We start from the raw sequence: 20,319 nt of genomic DNA, 5'->3' as shown, positions 1-20,319 counted from the left end.
GCCATACGAGCTTCTCTCCTCTGTCATCATGGACTGAATGCTCGCCACATTGGAGTCAGGAGTGGCATTAAAAATTGACGACGAGATTGATGAGCTATGATGTCAGATGGAGCGCCTTAAAACAAGGGGAATAAGTCGAGGGTCTGCGCAGTATGCCTCCGGCAGCCCAACCCGGGGACTCAGCAGGGCACATCACCCGCCTCCCTCGTGGCCTGCACCATCAATGGAAGGGTGACTAGTTTTTGGTTTAGATTGCAGTTTAATGCTGCCTGTCATATAATTCATATTTTGAACTATCTCCATAAAGTAATTTTAAATGTATTCTATGTGCCCCTTTCCTTTCATCTTCTTGTTTGTTTTCTGCTCAAAGTATCAAGTGCATTTTTCTATTCTTTTTGAAATCATTTGGTACTTCGGTGCCAACTCTTTAGATTTATTATACGTTAAAATAAACACAAAATTTTAAAAAAAAACATAGATTTCCAATAAAACTGACAATAATTTTCAACCATAAGTTTAGAAACAAATACTTCATAAATGAGATTTGCCATATTTATTAACATAGGCACATTTTAACATCAAACCCTTGCACAGACCATGTGTAAACACTTCTAAACTGTCCAGAGACTTGTTCGAATCTAATTGGGGAACATAATCTCCCAGTCTTTGATTGTATCTTTTTGTTAACTATGTCTTTCAGTCAGAAAATCTCTTTCCAATTAGTATTCAGTTTATCAGGATCAAGCTCACCCATGTTCCAGGAAACTCTGGGAGCATTGGTATCAGTTGTCCTTACTGCGATGTGTACTACAATTGGTGCACTCTTCCTGAAGTAGAAATCTTGAACTTCAAATTCTACCTGTAACATAAAAAAATCAAGATCCATGCAAATGAGGGAAAAATCAGAATCTATGCAAAAGTAAAGCTTGTCAGTCCTGCACAATTTTTTGTAAACTTTAAAAAAACCATGAAGATGAATATTGATATTAACACAAGCACTTGCTACTTCCAGAGTTTGATTGATTGTGAGAAAACCAAACACAAAACTTCATGACTATGGCAGAACTAACATGACTTAAATGCGATAATTTTAGACAACATTTAATATATTTAAGCACAAGAAATTAAAATAAGCACATGAAATTAAAATAGTTTGACACTGGCTTCTCTCAGTACACATATTCATCAGCCAAGCTTCTATGTCAGTTGGAGGCACTTGCAAAATTTTGCCTTATATTTGAAGTTAGCTTCATGGTACCAATATAATATGTTTTGTGCACATCACAAATTTATTCTGCGTCATATCAATAATTTGATTGGGCCCGGGAGCCACTTGTTCTTGGTATAAACCAATAGTATTCCTGTCTAAATGCAATCAGATCGAGGCAAAGTTCAGATCAATAATGTTCCCACTATACAAATATCTGGCAGAAAGAGATATAGAATATCTTTTCATGGTTGTGTGGCTAAGCACAGCTCCAATGCTATGTACAAATTAGCCAACGACACCACTGTTATTGGACAAATCACGGTGGCAATTAGATTAATGGAGTGAGATAGGATACTTGGCTGAGTGGTGTCACAACAAAAACCTCTTTCAGCACAAGCAGAACTAAGGAGCTGATTGTTGACTTCAAGAAGGGGAAGGAAGGTGAAGATGAGCCAGTCTGCATCAGGGGCTCAGCAGTGAAAAGAGTCAACAGCTTTAAATTCCAGGGTGTTAACATATTGGATGACCTGTCCTGGGCCCAGCATATATTCAGTATACAATCATTAGGAAAGCACACCAACACCTTAAGGAGGTTAAGGAAGTTCAGCTTGTCACTGAACTACTAAAGATCTACAGGTCCTCAATCCCTTATCTGAAACCCTTGGGGCCAGTTGCATTTCGGATTTCAGAATTTTTCAGATTTCAGAAAATTGATAATTATTATACCGGTGGACTTTAGGACCTGGGGGAGCTCTGGACCTACGCACATCCTCCCGTATTCTTTAAATAATTTCTCGATTACTTATAATACCTAATACAATGAAACGCTATGTTAATAATTGTTATACTGTATTGTTTAGGGGATAATGACAAGAAAAAAAGTCTGTACATACTCAAACAACGAGTACTGGAGAGAGAACTTCCGTGTTTTCCCTATCTGCGTTCTTTTACAAATACTATTACAGTTTATTTATAGAGTAATATACTGATAAATGAAATAGCGGGAATTTATAGACCATAAATACACTAGTACATTTTATTTCCAACAAAAACATTCAATAAAGCAAAAAAATATACTGCTTCAAACGAACTGAATCAAACACATGGTAAATTACTTATTGGAATAAATGTAGAACGTAAATACACTAGGACATATACAGGTTCAAACTAAGCTAAATACATACAGGTACCTCTAGTTAAGTCGCATTACATCTGGCAAACAAAGCTAAGTACTCTACAGGTACCTGATGGGCCAGGAACAGGATTCTCAAGTTATGAAGCAGCACTACGACAGACAGCGTTTTTAAAGCAATACACATAAAAGTTGCTGGTGAACGCAGCAGGCCAGGCAGCATCTCTAGGAAGAGGTACAGTGGACGTTTCGGGCCGAGACCCTTCGTCAGGACAAAGACGAAGGGTCTCGGCCCGAAACGTCGACTGTACTTCTTCCTAGAGATGCTGCCTGGCCTGCTGCGTTCACCAGCAACTTTTATGTGTGTTGCTTGAAATTCCAGCATCTGCAGATTTCCTCGTGTTAGTGTTTTTAAAGACTTCTTCAAGTGTCACCTGTCTGATTAACATAGGTTTATGTCTAAGCAATCTCTCTTTAATTGAGTAAACTGCCATAATCTCTTGCTCGCTGATAAATGCACGTTGTTCAAGGCCAGCAATTAACTTGAATTGAGTGATGTCTGCTGTTGGCGCATCAAACAAGCCTTATTATGACACGCTCCATGAAAAAAAACTTTGGTTTTCAGAGCTTCTTGGTTTTCAGAATTTTGGATAAGAGATTGTGGACCTGTACTGTTGAAAGTATCTTGACTGTGACATAGTCTGGTACCTCAATTCAAATGCACAGTAATGTGAGAAGCTGCAGAGAGTAATGTACTCAGCTCAAAACATCAGAGCACATACCTCTCCACCATCAGTAACATCTACAGGAGGCAATGCCTCAAGAAGGCATTAACATCCCTACCACCCAGGCCATCCCAGCTTTTCACAAGCACCAACGGGCAGTAGGTACAAAAGCCTGAATTCACACACCAACAAGTTCAAGAACAGCAACTTCCCTTCAACCATTCAGTTCTTAAACCAACTACCAAAACATTAATCACCACAGCTTAGCAACACAATAACCACTTGGATCACTTTGCACTGAAATGGACTTTGTTTCTTTTTGTTCTTTCTGGTAAAAATTGTGTATAACATGTTTAATTTGTGTTTTCCTTGTGAAGGCTGCATCTCTAATGCTATATGCCTGGGGTGCTGCTGTAAGTAAGCTTTTCATATCACTGTTGCTCTTGTGCGTATGAAAATAAATTGATTTGATTTGAATTTGAATTTCAGAAGCATTACCATTATCAGATTCTCACCTGGAAATCACGTCTGACTAGCATCAGTGACATAAATAATGTTATTAGAACAGGTTAGAAGTCGGATACCTTGCAGCAAGTGAATTAAGACCATAAGGCTATAAGGCATAGTGGCAGAATTACACCACTTGGCCCATCAAGTCTGCTCCACCATTCCATAATGGCTGATTTATTATCCCTTTCAAAGGGTTAAATGTTCATTTATTATCAAAGCATGTTTCCATATATAACTCTGAAATTTGTATTCTCTATCTAGCCACGAAACAAAGAACGTACAAGGGGTGATTGATAGGTTTGTGGTCTAAGGTAGAAGGAGTAAGTTTTAGAAAACATAGTGCATTTATTTTTCAACATAGTCCCCTCCTACATTTACACACTTAGTCCAGCGGTCGTGGAGCATATGGATCTTGGACCTCCAGAAAGTGTCCACAGCAGGGGTGATTGATAAGTGTGTGGCCTACGGTAGAAGGAGATGAGTTATACAGCTCTCACTACATGCACATGCAGATCAACTCTTTGAGTGATTATGCAGAAAGTTTGAAGTTAATAACTCATCAGTTAATAATGCATCAGGGGTGACTGATAAGTTCGTGGCCTAAGGTAGAAGGAGATGAGTTATTAACTTCAAACTTTCTGCATAATCACTCAAAGAGTTGACCTGCATGTGCATGTAACGAGAGCTGTATAACTCATCTTCTTCTACCTTAGGCCATGAACTTATTAATCACCCCTGCTGTGGACACTTTCTGGAGGTCCAAGATCCGTATGCTCCACAAGCGCTGGACTAAGTGTGTAAACGTAGGAGGTGACTATGTTGAAAAATAAATCAAGTCAAGTCACTTTCTGTTGTCACTTCAACCATAACTGCTGGTACAGGACACAGTAAAAACGAGACAATGTTTTTCAGGACCATGGTGCTACATGAACAATACAAAAACTACACTGAACTATGTAAAACAACACAAAAACTACACTAGACACAGACCTACCCAGGACTGCATAAAATGCACAAAACAGTGCAGGCATTACAATAAATAATAAACAAGACAATATGCACAGTAGAGGGCAGTAGGTTGGTGTCAGTCCAGGCCCTGGGTATTGAGGAGTCTGATGGCTTGGGGGAAGAAACTGTTACATAGTCTGGTCATGAGAGCCCAAGTACTTCGGTGCCTTTTGCTAGATGGCAGGAGTGAGAAGAGTTTGTATGAGGGGTGTATGGGGACCTTCATAATGCTGTTTGCTTCACTGATGCAGTGTGCGGTGTAAATGTGCTAGGTTTTCTAAAATTGACTCCTTCTACCTTAGGCCACAAACTTATCAATCACCCCTTGTACGAGTCATTCAGAAAGAAACATAAAACCTCTGTACAAAAAAGAATGGCATCCCAATCATCAACCCCCCAAAACCCCTCCACCCACACAAAATCGAACAGGAATACTGACCCCCCCCAAAAAACCCCTCCCCGCACAAAAAACTAACAAAACACTAACAGAGCGTCAACCCTCAAACACTCTTTCCTTGGACACCAAAACGGAAAAGGAACTAGTGATAAAAAAGACACAGAATATATAAATCATGTCTGAAAATGTCCACAGTCCATAAACGCAGAACCACGATACCATCCTACGATATCATCCACTGACCTTCATCAAGAGCGAGGGGTTCCACATGAGGCAGTGAAGCCTCCCTGCCTGCCTCAGTGAGCCACACAGCAATTGGCCACTCACACACTCCTCCTCCAGCAGTGATCAAAAGGCAGGCAGTCGGTGCTGAAGCTCTCACTCGCCTTCCGCATTCGCCTCGATGTCTCAATCTTCCTCAATGTTTTAATCGGCAATTAAATGGTACTTTAAATGGTGAAATAGAGTCAAACACTGGCTCGCGGCCTATCTAGGAATTCCTTTGCATGGAGGCCATCTGAGTGCGTGCTCACTTCCCAGAGCCCCATTCTCCTGCCTGTTCTCCTTTGACGCCCTGACTGACGAAGAACTTATCAACATCCACTTTAATTATGCTGAATAACTTGGCCTCCGAAGCCATCCATGGCAAAAGAAATTCCTCCTCAACTCTGTTCTAAATGGACGTTCTCTATTTTGAGGTTCTGCCCTCTGGTCCTAGACTTACCCGCTATAGGAAATATCCTCTCTACAGCCACTCTTTCTAAGCCTTTCAATATGTGATAAGTTTCAACGAGATCCCTGTTTATTCTTCTAAACTGCGGTGAGTATCGGCTCAGACCCATCAAACGCTCCTCATACATTAACCCTTTCATTCCTGGAATCATACTCATGGACCTCCTCTGGACACTCTCCAATGCCAAAACATCCTTTCTTAGATAATCGGCCAAAACTGTTCACCATACTCCAAGTGTGGTCTGGCCAATGCCTTATAAAGCCTCAGCATTACATTTTTGTTCTTATATTCTAGTTCTCTTGAAACGAATGCCAATATTGCATTTGTCTTCCTTACCACTGACTGAACTTACAATTTAATCTTTAGGGAATCCTGCACAAGGACTCCCAATTCTCCTTGCTCCACTGATTTTTTAATTTTCTCCCTGTTTTTTAATAGTATATGCCTTTATTCCCTCTACCAAACTGCATGGCTATACATTGTTGTTCTTCTCTGTGCCTGCACCAGGCAGCAATCTTTGCAATTTCCTTAGCATTTGATTTTTTTTATGAGGCCAAGTTGCTGGCTTGATATTCAACCCATCATGGATGGAAAGTGAGTAAGGAGCTGGTCGGATTCAAACTTAGCACCACTCGCCTCAAAGTCGAGTGCAGATGCCACTACACTGCTGGCCAGCTTGGCTATACATTACCTTACACATATTCCATCTGCCACTTCTTTGCCCATTTTCACAATCTATACATGTCCTTCAGCAAACTCCCTGCTTCCTCAACACTACCCCACCAGCTGTCTTCATATCATCCACAAATTTGGCCATAAGTCCATCAATTCCTTCATCCAAATCATTGACATACTGTAAAACGTGTAAAGAAGCAGCCCTAATAACTACCCCTCCAAATCACCACTAGTTGCCAGCAGCCAACCAGAAAAGGCTCCCTTTATTCCCACTCTTTGCCTCCAGCCAATCTACTATCCGTGCTACAGTCTTTCCTGTAATACCATGGGCTCTTATATTGTTAAGCAGCCTCATGTGCAGCACATTGTCAAAGGCCTTCTGAAGATCCAAGTAAACAACATCCGCTGACTCTCCTTTGTCTATCCTGACTGTTACTTCTTCAAAGGATTCCAACAGATTGCTTTAAAGTGTTCAAATATGTTCACTTCATGAGAGAACAGGTGGATTGTACATCACACAGTCACTACTTTAGAAGTCACAGTAATTTGTTGGAGAACACTATGCTCAAATGCTGTGACACCTTAGAGGTGCTTTAAGTGCAGGATTCTGGTGGCAGGAGTCAAACACACAACTGCAATCTGAATTAGCTTGGCAGACGCCTGAGCTTTCACTGCTGCTTTGACTGACTTCTGCCTGTACTGTATGGGATGGTGGGATTTCATCCCAGGCACATTACGTGTGTGTGAAGATATTGAAGTGGATCACTCTGGCTTCCTCGATGTAACTAAATAATTTGCACAACAGCAAGGCTACTCTACTCATTGTATCCATGGCAACAGAGGAACTCCATCAGTCCTATTTCTCTTATCCTTATTTCCTGTAGCCTTGCACCCTACTCCCGCTCAAATACCAGTTACCTAGTGGTAATTTACAGTAGTCAATTAACCCACCAGCATACCTTTTTTGGGGTGTGAGGGGAAAAAAGGGGAGGACCTGGCAGAACAATATGCCTTAATCGAGGTCAGTGTCAAACCCGAAAGATGATGTGAAACCATCTTCTTTACATTTACCCCGGTGAGCTCTTTCCTGACTTCAAGGAGCAAAGTTGCATCATGCCTAAATCTTTTCTTTTCCACCTTTGAACATCTGATAAGCTTCAGAGAAGTCAGTTAGGGTAAGCCAGTGTGGAGAGAGTTAAGATTCAAGAGGAAAAAAGGTTCCAATTTGACTCAGATCTTTTCCCCACAGAAGTTTCTAGATTATTAGTAAGCAGATTTGTTAGTCTATATGAAAAATATTTCTACACTACATATGAAGAAATGTAGTGGTTGTCCGTCATATCCGTTGATGTCAGGAAACCTGCGAGGGGGACTTCTTAAATTAGAAAAACTTGCACTGTTCCACTCTCTCGAGCTCGAAGGTCTGAGGCCACTGATACGAACAAATGCCATAACTGTGGTCTTCCTTCCTTGTTTGCTGTGGATGACCATGATTAACTCTGTCCCTTAAAATGCCCTTCACTTTCCACAGAGTGTTGCAGAACTGCCTTCCTGGTCATTGGATCTCACTGTAGATCTCATCCACCCAGTCTAGAAATAGAGCTCATGAAAAGCACATTAATGGATGTGACGGAGAGTGTTAAGTAAAGACAATCCGTACACGTGTGCATTTACACACACACACACACACACACACACAAACGTTGCCTTGTCATTCTGCTCTCATTGTGCTGAATGTGTGCACTTCAATATTTTCCCCCAATATATTCTAATAATGGTTTCTAAAGGGTCAGCTTTCTAGTGCTTTCCCACCATATACGATGGAATATTCCACTTCTTTAGTAATACGGATGTGTAAATGTGTAAATGATGTGTCTATATTGTTTGTATACTGTATTTCAGATAGATACTTCTGTTTGTTTGGTTATGATTGTAACTATATTGTGGGGTGCGTCATATTCAAATTCATGTGTAGTCTTAAGTTAACTTTATGGGTAATTAAAATTGATGTGTCCTGGTGCCTAAAAAATGGGGTGGATTGCTCTGAATAATGAAGGGAGAGAGAGGGAGAGAGATTGAGCTGCCAGAAGTTCACACTGGACAAAGTATGGAGCTGTTACTGTGTTTTCTGGTAGATATCTTTTTGTAAACATTGGCTGTTTTCTTTTCACTTCCACTATTTACACTAATTTTTGCGAGTTTGATTTTTTGAAGCACCGAAAAAATACCCTTGTATCAAAGTGCTAAGTGACTCCAGCCATCTTTTCTTCGGTCCTAACACATGATCGTAACAGCGGAGCTCATAACTAAAGGAGTAGGGCAGCTTTGAGAAATGTACATGATAGTGGTTACAATCAAAAAATACATTAATTTCATTTCTTAAGCATCTTATTACGGTGATGTCATATTGCATCACATACCTCATAGCTCCTTCTCTCTGTGTGACTGTTGTTTGGAGGTTGAAACGCTATCAACAGCTCACTTAGGTCAGCCCAAGTGAATGATGTGATTGGCTTGGTATGGTCAGATAAATGAGTTATGAAACCCTCCTGAGGTGCTTTGGTAATATTGAAGACAAGCTGGGACTTTGGGGTCTCGCTGTCTTCTCCATCCAACGTCCCCGTGGTTATGGAGGTCAGGATGAACTGATCTACTTCCAGGATGAACATAGCCATAAAACTGGCTTTAGGAGGCTGGTTGGGAAAGCCATTGGTGATTCTGACTGGAATCCAGGCATTCTCTGTCTGAAAGAGAACAGAAGGAAAGTGCAGAATTACAGACTGAGACAGCACAGACACCAATGAGACCACATTGACCATCAAGTACCCATTTACACTAATCCTACACTAATCCCTTTTAGACCTGATGGAAAGTTATAAAATTATGAGAGACATAGATAGGGTTGAGAGCCAGTATCTTTTTCCCTGGGGCAAAATGTTGAATGCACGAGAACATGTATAAAGATGAGAGAAAACAGAATATGGGATATACAACAATACAACACAGTACTGACTCATGATGTTGGAAATTCAAAGGGCAATTTTTTTGTTAGACAGAATGGTTGGTGCCTGGAATACACTGCTAGAAGTGGTCATGGAGAAAAATACGATAGAGAGTTTTAAAAGTCTCTGGCATAGGCACGTGAATGTGTAGAATATGGAGGGATATGGACATGGTATAGGCAAATGGATTAGTTTGTTTATGCATTTAATTAGTTTGGTACAACATTGTGAGCTAAAAGGCCTGTTCCTGTGCTGTATTGTTCTACATTTCATGTCCTAATCCCATTTTATTTTCCCCTCATTCCCATAATCCTCTCTAGATTGAACCTCCCACCTACACACAAGGGAAATGTACAGTGACCCATCTGCAACGTGCACATCCTTCTGATGTGGAAGGAAACGATAGCACCCAGGTGAACCTCTCATAGTCACAAGGAGAACATGTTAACTGCACACCATGTCCAGACTAAATCACGACACTGGTCTTAGAAGGCGGCAGATCTACTAGCTACACCATTGTGCTGCCCCAACATTGTTGATACAAAGCAACACACACAAAATGCTGGAGGAACTCAGTAGGCCAGGCAGTATTTATGTAAAAAAGTACCATCAACGTTTCAGGCTGAAACCCTTCAGCAGAAATGTCAACTCTACTTTTTTTCCATAGATGCTTCCCGGCCTGCTGAGCTCCTCCAGCATTTTGTGTGTGTTGCTCGGATTTCAAGCATCTTCAGATTTTCTCTTGTTTGTGGATTGTTGATACAAAACTTTGCATCTTTTTTGAAAATGTTTAGAATATAACTCGCATCTTAAATTATTTTAAAAATCTGCACCTAATCTATCAACATTAACTTACACAGTTGCACAAGAAAGCAGGATATTAACTTCTATTTCCAGATTTCTGTAGTTGTTTCAAATAAAAGTTCGACTATCTGTTACAGTGCATAAGCACATTTACATTTTTAACTTGGTTTGTCACAAAGTTTGGTATTACTATGGTTGGAGGATGTGGGTGATGTAACTAATATGTCTCATAAGGCTCTGGATTTCTTAGTCAGATAGATGTAGTGTCAGGTATTTGGTCTTTTCTCAGGTTATAAATTAAATCTTAGTAAGAGTGAACTTTTTCCGATTAATAAACATCTTCCCTTATATTATAAATTTCCATTTAAATTGATTAATAATTACCTTTCATATCTTGGGATTAAAATTACTTGTAAACATAAAGATTTATTTAAGACTAACTTTTTACCATTAATAGACCATATTACTCAACTTTCATCTAAATGGTTTCCTTTATATTTAACTTTGATTGGTCGTATTAATGCAGTTAAGATGTTTTTTTTGCCAAAATTTTTATATGTGTTTCAGGCATTACCAATTTTTGTTCCTAAATCTTTTTTTGATAAAGTCGACTCTAAAATTTCTTCATTTATTTGGCAGAATAAGAATCCGAGACTGGGTAAAATACATTTACAGAAAGCTAAGAGAGATGGAGGTTTAGCATTACCTAACTTTAGATTTTATTATTGGGCTATTAATATTCGACATATGAAATTTTGGTTACTTGACCGGGATATACTATCTATTCCTAAATGGGTAGCATTGGAATTACAATCTGTTCAGGGTTATACACTTGGTTCTATTTTAGGTTCATCTCTTCCTTTTGATTCGAAACGCCTTAAGCAGGTCTCTAACCCGATCGTTAAATATGCTTTGCGTATTTGGTTTCAATTCAGAAAATTTTTTGATCTTAATCAATTCGGGTTAGCGATTCCTATTTTAGGTAACATATTTTTTCCTCCCTCTTTTACGGATCGCGCTTTTCAAACTTGGAAGACTAAGGGTATTTTACGGTTTTTGGATTTATTTTTAGATGGTTCCCTTATGTCTTTTGAACAATTATCTAATAAATATAACCTATCAAGAATACATTTTTTTAGATATTTACAAGTTAGAAATTTTCTAAGTACTATACTTCCTTCCTTTCCAATGCTTCCTCCTATATATATTTTAGATTCGATAATTAACCTTAATCCATGTCAGAAAGGTGCATCGGCTATGATTTATAATATTATTATGAAACTCAGGAAAGCTCCATTTGATAAGATTAGGGTAGATTGGGAACAGGAATTGGGGCTTACCATTTCTGTGGATGATTGGGGGCAGATTTTACAATTAGTTAATACTTCCTCTATTTGTGCTAAACATTCCCTAATTCAATTTAAAGTGGTGCATAGAGCACATATGTCCAAAGATAAGTTAGCGCGTTTTTACTCGCATATTAATCCTTTCTGTGATAGATGTTCAGGGCAGATAGCCTCTTTAACTCATATGTTTTGGTCTTGCCCTACTTTGGAAACTTTTTGGAGAGATATTTTCAATATTATTTCTAAGGTATTAAATATAGATATCTCTCCTCACCCTATTACTGCTATCTTTGGACTACCTAAAATTTCTAGTAATCTTTCCCCTTCAGCCCGTAGAATGATTGCATTTCTTACTTTAATGGCGAAAAGATGTATTTTACAACATTGGAAAGAGCTTAATGCTCCAACTACCTTTTTTTGGTTTTCTCAGACGATTTTATGTTTGAATCTGGAGAAAATTAGAAGTAACCTTTATGATTCTTCATTTAAATTTGAACAGATTTGGGGACCTTTTATTCGATATTTTCATTTAATGTAATATTTACCCTTCTTGTTTTTTTTTCACTGTTTTAATGGAGGTCGGGATTGAGGACGTGATTTTAAGTTTAACTCTGTTTGGTTTCAAGTTAGCCCATTGCTTTGCTTTGCTTTTAGTTAGTTGCACGGTGGGTTTTTTTTTTGGGGTTTTTTTTTTCTTTTTTTCCATTGATATATATAAAATCTAGTATACTATTATGTTATCTTGGTTTCTTATGCTTAAATTACATTGTTTGTAGTATTTTCTTTTTGGTATTGTTATCTTTTGGAATTTTATTATACTTTAACATTGTATTAATGTTTATATGGCTTACCTTTTTTGTATACTTACTTAATAAAAAGATTTAAAAAAAAAGATGTAGTGTCAGGTGCTATAGTCACATCATTGCTTCTGTGCTTCAAAGTGCATGGAAATACAGAAAAGCTATGTTGGTGAAAATATGGAGCTGTGACTTTCAGACAGACAGGTTAACTTAAGAGCAGCTGTATTTGTTTTTAAGTGAGCTATATTTCCATATTAGAAGTATTAACCCTTCTGACAATGTCCTGAAGGTACAAAAATCCAAGCAGTGTAGCAAACACTATTACCCTAAAGTGCTTATGGTGCTTACTGCACCATTAACTTCAAAGGAAACATACTGCAGTGATGGAGTTCCTCTTGTCCTTACCTACCACCCCATGAGCCTCCACATCCAACACATTATTCTCTGAAGCTTCTGCCATCTCCAAACTGTTACGATACGTACCCAACAATGCCAGCTTCTGGAATTTCAGTGCTCTAACTCTCTGGAGTATAAACAGCTAATGCGGACACTTCAATGATTCAGGACCATCCCACTAATTCAGCTGCCATGTTTTTGTGCCAGGATTTCAGTATTTAAAGAGCACATGAACAAAGGTTTAGTGCTCAATCGTAAGCTCAACTTGGGTTATCGTCTAGTATCTTGTTTAGTGCTCAGTTCTCATTTCAGTCTCGTACTGTGTCTCAATCCTCCCCTCAGATAGTCCAGCACTTGGGTCCTAACCATCCTCATTAAGGCCTATCGTCACACAAACTTATTGTTACCTATACCCTTCTCTCTATTTTTCACACTGTGATTCCCTTGTCCATTCGTCCCTTCTCACTGATCTCCTTTCTGGCATGTATCCCTGCAAACGACCAAAGTGCAACACGTGCCCATTCACCTCCTCCCTCACCTCCATTCAGTGTCTCAAACAGACCTTCCAGGTGAAGCAACACTTCACCTGCAAATCTGCTGGGGTTGTCTACTGTGTCCGATGCTCCCAATGCAGCCTCCTCTACATTCGTGAGATCCATCATAAACTGGGGGAACTGCGTAGTTAAGCACCTCCTCAAAACTTCCTGGTGGCCAAGCATTTTAATTCCGATAACCATTCCTGTTCTGACATGTCGGTCTATGGCCTCTTGTACTATGATGAGGCCATCCTCGGGGACGAGGAGCAACACCTATATTTCGTCTGGGTAGCTTCCAACCTGATGACATGAATAATGATTTCTCCTTCCAGTAAATAAATATTATCTCCCCTTCTCCTATCCTTTTATTCACCACTCTGGCCTCTTACCTCTTCTCATCTGCCTATCACTTTCCCCGGTGCCCTCTTCCTTCTCTTTCTCCTATGGTTCGCTCTCCTCTCCTATCAGACTCTTTCATCTCTAGCCCTTTACCTTTCCTCCCCATCTGGCTTCACCTATCGCCTTCTAACTAATCCTCCTTCACCTCCCCCCACGATTTTTTTCTGGCATCTTTCCCCTTCCCTCTCAGCATGAAACATTGACTGTATTCATTTCCATAAATGCTGCCTGACGTGCTGAGTTCCTCCAACATTTTGTGTGTGCTGCTGTGAGTAGATAAACTGGGGGGCTTTTCATCACTACCCTTTGGGACTTTCTATACACATTTATTACAGCTCAGAGAGCAGTTAGCCACACAGCACAATCCGTAAAGAGCCAAATGCTTCATGGCAACAATTATAGTTCACAAATTATCTTAACAATTATATGGCCCATTTTTTGAGGAATTACAAATTTAAAAAGAAACTCTGTTCCCTGATTTATTGATTCTTTATCCCCTTGACTTTGTTTACTTCACGTAACTTTCCTCCCCAAACTTCAACATAGCTGATGACTTTTTATTTTCCTTCAGGAGGCAGTGTGAACTTCCAGAGCAAATGGTTAAATTTTTAGTGGGCATTATAACTAAGCACAGTCCAAACAAGAAGTTCAGCTGTCTAGGTTTAAGATATTTGCCTTGATAATTTTTGACTTGTTCAATGGCTTTTCATGCCAGAATCCTTATCCTCAACTTTTGCTGAGATGATAGTGGTGGGAAAATGAATGCAGCTGTAATAATGTGACCCAGAGATGGCAAAGAAATGGGCATATATTTCCAGGTCAGAATGGAGAATGTCTCGGGAGTAAGCTGAGGGGGTGGCACTCTCATCTCAGGCTCCGAAAGTTAGTGATTCATTACACCTGGTTTGACTTTGACTTTGGCTTTGACAAATGTATGGCTCTGGAAATCTTCTTGGACTGTGTAGCCTGGCTGTTCTTCCCAAATCCGCAAGACACCAACCATATACATCTTGGAAATAAGTTGTGTGTTTATTATGAGAAAGCATTTTGCTTGGTTTGGGATGTGCCATGCCATTCCAGCTGCCATACTGTATATCAGACCAATGTCAGAGGGCCAAAAGAGTATTAGTGAATGTTTTGAAGCTGAGACATCAATGAGTGTGTGGAAACTGAGCTGGTCTATGGAAAGGACAGCCTTTTTTCTGTTGCTGAAAATATCTGGGTTGGAAATGGTGTCATTGTGTCCATCTTCCTCAGACACTGATTACAAAAATAGAAGACAAGCAGAAAGGCAAATCTTAAATGGATCTGACTGGAGGCTGTGTTCAATTTCTCTGCCTACAAACAAGAGCTGAAACATAAGGATCCAGTACAGAAGGTCATAGTGCTGTTCTGTAGAAATAGATGAACTTCTATGTGACTGCTTTGAGTCGTAAACCAGACCATAGTCAAAAATTCAGCAGCCAATCTTGATAGGTATGCCAACACTGTCATGGCCTTTATCAGTAGATGTGTAGAGGACTTTGTACCAAAGAGGCCAATCTAATAACCATGGATGAACCAGGAGATCCACTGAAGTCCAGGACTGCAATGATCAAATTGGGGTAAACCTGACGTATACAAGAAACCAAAATATAACCTTTGTAAAGATATCAGAGATACAAAGGGGAGTACCAGTCCAAAATCAAGACTACCTGTCGGTTGTGACAGGGCTTACATGCTACAATGACCTACCAAACAAAGTTGGGCAGCATCGCCAACAACAGTGCACCCCTTTCTGATGAGCTTAATGCATTTGTGTTTGTGTTAATGCATTCCATGCAAGTTCTGAGCAGAAGGGGAAATAGAATGTCACCATCTGCCCTAATAGCTTTAAATGACCTGTAGCACAGTGACTGACATGGTGTCATAGAGTCATAGAGTCTTACAACATGGAAGAGGGAAGGGAGAGTATCTTTGATTTATCCAGCTTCCAGTAGTTACTCTCCCCCTCCCTTCTCTCTTTTTCCATTCTCCATTTCTGGTTTCTCTCTCACCCCCTTGTCTTTTCCTCACCTGCCATCACCTGCATCTGGTTCCCATCCTCCTTCACTTTCTTCCATGGTCCATTGTCCTATTCTATTAGATTCCTTCTTCTTCAGCCCTTTATCTCTTCTATTTATCACCTCCTTGCTTCCTACTTTACACCCCTCCTCATCCACATACCCGACTTCCCCCTCGTTTGGTCTCACCTATCACCTGTCAGCTTGAACTCCTCCCCCCACCCAATTCTTATTATTGCTTCTGCTCCCTTCCTTTCCAATCCTGATGAAGGGTCTCGGCCTGAAACATCGAGAGTTTTGTCCCTCCAAGAAACTCTGCCTGACTTGCTGAGTTCACTATTAGAATTAGGTTTGTTGTCTAATGTACAGTAAAAATTTGTTGTTTTGATACAGTATAGATTTAACAAATACTATAAGTTACAATAATAAAAAATAAATATGTAATTACTGAATGTGGAGCCTCAAGTGGCAGAAACTCTTACAGCCTCATGTTTAACCACCCTCCCCCATTACAACATTAATCCAACTCCATAGTAATGTAACCCAATTACTGAGGATCCTTAGCCCTCTCTGATTGCCCAGAATGGCCATTCATGAATTTCTTGACCCTAAGAGTCTGGATTTTTAAAAATTAATCATATTGTTTAGTTGACTTGGAAATGTCACTAAAGCACAGAGAAGTTACAGGCCCTCCCCAGGTTTTCACCTTTCATTCCACACATATGAGCAAGCATTTGTGACACAAGTAGTGCGGATTTTCCGATTGCTGCAGGACTGCAAGCATCTTTTGCCATGTCAGAACTCCCTTCATGGTCACATTTCTGACCTAAGAACTGTTCGATTTCTGAAAAATTATCGGAAACAGAACCCTATTCTTACATGGGGAGGATGTTATTGGCTGATACAATAAATAAAAAGATATAAGAATTGTTTAATGGAAAGAAATGGAATCTCCAAAATTTATCATATTCCTTTATGCATCACCAGATAATGCACATCATTAAACAGAAAGAGTTAACCTTACATTCTTCATGAAGGTAGAGTTCCTGCAAGTTTCTTTTCACTGGGAAGGAAATGAGCCATAAAATTGATGGAGTCAATGATTAACTGTTAACCACATCATAACCACAACTATAACCATTATTCATCATCTTGAGACATAAAAAGTTTGCATACTATAAACAGCAAACCAAAAAAAGTACCTTGTGCACATTTTTGCTTCTGCTGTCGATCAAATCCAATCTTATAGCGATGTAGTCAATATCAGGAGAAGGGGGGCTGAGGTGATGATAGCGAAGACCCATTGTGAGAAATTCATCACAGCTCACTTTAAAAGTGTGCACTTCCTTCAAATCTCCATGGCTTTCCTCCAGATTCCACTCTGATTGAAAATACAGCATTCTGATTAATATGGCAATTAAAATCCATCCCTTCCAAGTTTGGTAATTCTGAAGGAAAATGCTTAAACAACATGCAAGGAGATTAAGAAAAATTTCTCCAGCTTGCTATGTTTAAATGATAATATTATCTTATGGTTAGTTGGGTAATAACTGAGATTAATGATAAAACTGGAATATGCAAAGGAATATCCAAAAAGAAATTAGAAATGTACAACAGATAAATCTGAAAATATACTCTGGTACTGGCGTGGAGATGACGATGAAGAATGATTTCCACATGTTTGAGAGGTAAAGTAGTTTGCATCAAAAATGTTGGGGCGATGGCAAGGACGAAAAATGGTTTGCACACTCGGGGATCAACTGGGTATGAGGTGTTGGGGTATCGTGGATTTGAGGGGTGAGTGGAAATTGGGAGGGGCTTGTTGTGATAGGTTTGATGCAAGGACTTAGGCAAGTAATTTTTTTACCTGCAGTGTCCCAGCATAGCATTGTGCTGTTTAGACTATATGGTCATTGGAGTGCTCAGTGGCAATATTCACAACAATTGGTCCATGCGATGGAATGGCTCGGAAGGAACATTGCTTTGGGAATTACATCATCCCATGCTGCCCAAGGCAGAAATTGCTTTGGAGGTCCTAAGGCAATGAATACACTCCAGCAATGCCTGATTAATCTTTCAGGGGGACATGGAATACTCTGGAAATTGATTTTAGAGTGTTTCCTTGCGGCAAGTAAAAAAACTCTCAAATATCAATTGCACCAGGCTGAAGAAGAAGTAGTATGCAATTTCAAAGCAAACATATTTTTATAGGTAAGCTGAAGCAGGATAGTTCAAGCTATCATGTATTACGCATGACCTTATTCCTTGGTTATACTGTATGTAATTTAGTTTTCTGTGCTCCCAATAATTTTCATGTTAAATAGCCATGAGTCACTGTGGCTCACCAAAGGAGGTGGATGCTATTGTGCCATAGAATTATACACCAAAGGCTAGGAGGCCACAAAATAATAGAGAAAACTCACCATTGTTGATATTAATGAGAGATAAGTCCATGCCTTGATGAAATAAAGGCAACTTACTTGTCGTCTGTCATAATTTTGAGGGGAAATATTGCCTTAAAATGGGATACCACAAATTGCTCAATGATCAAACTACTCTTCAAATCAGGCACAATTTTAATGATTATTGACAAAATTGAGCTCCTGCAGAATCCAGAGAGTTGGGATCAAGCACAAAATATCACTTTGAACTATTGCATGACTTTAGAAGATGGAAATTCAGCATTTTAATTTATTGGGCTGTTTCCAAAAGGGAATTCCATTCATTGATGAGTGTGTGATGAACAGTGCAAGAAGGGTGATGGAATAATGCTCCTGTTGAGCATGACTTGGGCCTAATGGCAAGATGCTATTAATTATTTTAGTCCTACTCCAAAATAATTTAGCATTATTGAGTAATATTATTTGTTTTAAATTACAATTCTTTGCAAAGAATTTTTCTTTGTGTTGCTAGTACTAGATATACCAATTTATTCATCACTCTTTATGTATATTAAGGAAAAAAGTGTGACTAGGAAGAGATTAGTGGCCCTCAAAGGAAATCTATCTGTGGAGTCATTGGAAATGGGCAAAGTTCTAATCTCTTTGTCTTACATATTTCATTGAATTTCTTTGATGACTCATGAGGAAGGCTGATGAAGAAAGGTGGTAGATGTAATATATATGGATTTCAGTAAGGTTATTGATCAAGCTGTGGAAGTATATGGACAGGTAAATGAATTAGTTTAGGGGGTATGAGGCAAGTGCTAAGAAATAGGATTAGGGTGAATATGCATTTTGGTCTGCATGGACAAATATGGGCTGAAGGGCTTTTCTCCATGCTGTACAGCTTTGTGACTCTATTTTGTAGTCACTACTATACATTCCAAACCATTAAAATTAAAATATAGAGGAGAATACAACAGGAGATTAATGCAAGTAGCTCCAGAAAGTTAATAGAACTATTTCCCCAAACCTGTAAAGAAAGATACTGCTTTTTCATTCTGGCTTCATTTCAGCTTAAAGTCCATCCATAACCTGGATAATAAAGGAAGCTTACTCAACTTCTGGCTTACAAAGCCAGGGTGGTCCCCACGAGCCTGTTCCGCAGAGATCTTCCCCATGACTAGATGTCCATGTGCAGGAAGTAACGTCTCCTGAGTAGCTACCCGCACAATACAGTCCAGATTCATCGACTTATCAAAGTCAAACAAAACCACATTTCTGTCAATTGGATTGGACAAACTATAAAACTCGGGGACTTCCAATGATGTTGCACCAAGATGGATAATGTTACAGTCTGAGTCAAGTAACCGAACTTGGAGGGTGAATGTTTCGGTGTAGGTTTCATTCTCGGTAAATCTGCATGAAAACAAAACAAACACAGGCAATACTTAACTCTAGAACAATTACAGACTTCTCTTAAGGACAATAACAGGCCACGTTGCTGATGACAGGTAATCTCAAGTCAAGTCAAATTCAGTATATCATCATGTGTACAGGTACAGTGGAGTACAGGTACAATGAAAACAGCATCACAGCCATAGCCACTCAGTGACCACTTTATTAGCTACACCTGTACACCTGGTCATCAATGCAAATATGCAAATACATAATCAGCTAATCATGTGGCAGCAACACAATACATAAAAGCATGCAGATATGGTGAAGAGGTTCAGTTGTGCAGACTAAACATCACAATGGGAATGAAATGTGATCTAAGTGATTTTGACCGTGGAATGATTGTTGTTGCCAGACAGGGTTTGAGTATCTCAGAAACTGCTGATCTCCTGGGATTTTCACCCTGATCTCTAGCGTTTACTGAGAATGGGGCAAAAAACCAAAAAAAAACATCCAGTGAGTGGCAGTTCTGTAAGTGAAAGCACCTTGTTAATGAGAGCGGTCAGAGGAGAATGCCTTGACCGGTTCAAGTTGACAGGAAGGCAACAGTAACTCAAATAACCATGTGTTACAATAGCGCTGTGCAGAAGAGTGTGCAGAAGAGTGTGCAGAACACATTGAAACTTGAAGTGAATGGGCTGCAGCAATAGAAGCCCATGAATATACACTTAGTGGCCACTTTATTATGTATAGGAGGTACCTAAAATAGTAGCTACTGAGCGTAGGTTTCATCAATACACAGGACACAAGTCATGCATAAACTAT

The 20,319-nt window shown here is 39.4% G+C and overlaps 1 protein-coding gene across 4 annotated transcripts in view; it reads right to left on the bottom strand.

The window, feature by feature from the left end:
• frem1a (Fras1 related extracellular matrix 1a) overlaps positions 1 to 20,319 on the bottom strand; it is a 183,276-nt gene that overhangs the window by 100,493 nt on the left and 62,464 nt on the right. For all 4 annotated transcript variants that reach the window (XM_063049123.1, XM_063049122.1, XM_063049124.1 and 1 more), the window contains 4 exons: positions 19,214 to 19,515; positions 16,918 to 17,096; positions 8,811 to 9,134; positions 751 to 859 (listed from right to left, as the gene is read on the bottom strand). In XM_063049123.1, coding sequence (XP_062905193.1) covers positions 751 to 859; positions 8,811 to 9,134; positions 16,918 to 17,096; positions 19,214 to 19,515 — 914 coding nt within the window. The remainder of the gene's footprint in view (positions 1 to 750; positions 860 to 8,810; positions 9,135 to 16,917; positions 17,097 to 19,213; positions 19,516 to 20,319) is intronic.

Source organism: Mobula hypostoma, chromosome 5, assembly GCF_963921235.1.
Source record: "Mobula hypostoma chromosome 5, sMobHyp1.1, whole genome shotgun sequence".
In the NCBI taxonomy this organism is placed as follows: domain Eukaryota; kingdom Metazoa; phylum Chordata; class Chondrichthyes; order Myliobatiformes; family Myliobatidae; genus Mobula; species Mobula hypostoma.
This window is presented reverse-complemented; position numbering and strand designations above follow the sequence as displayed.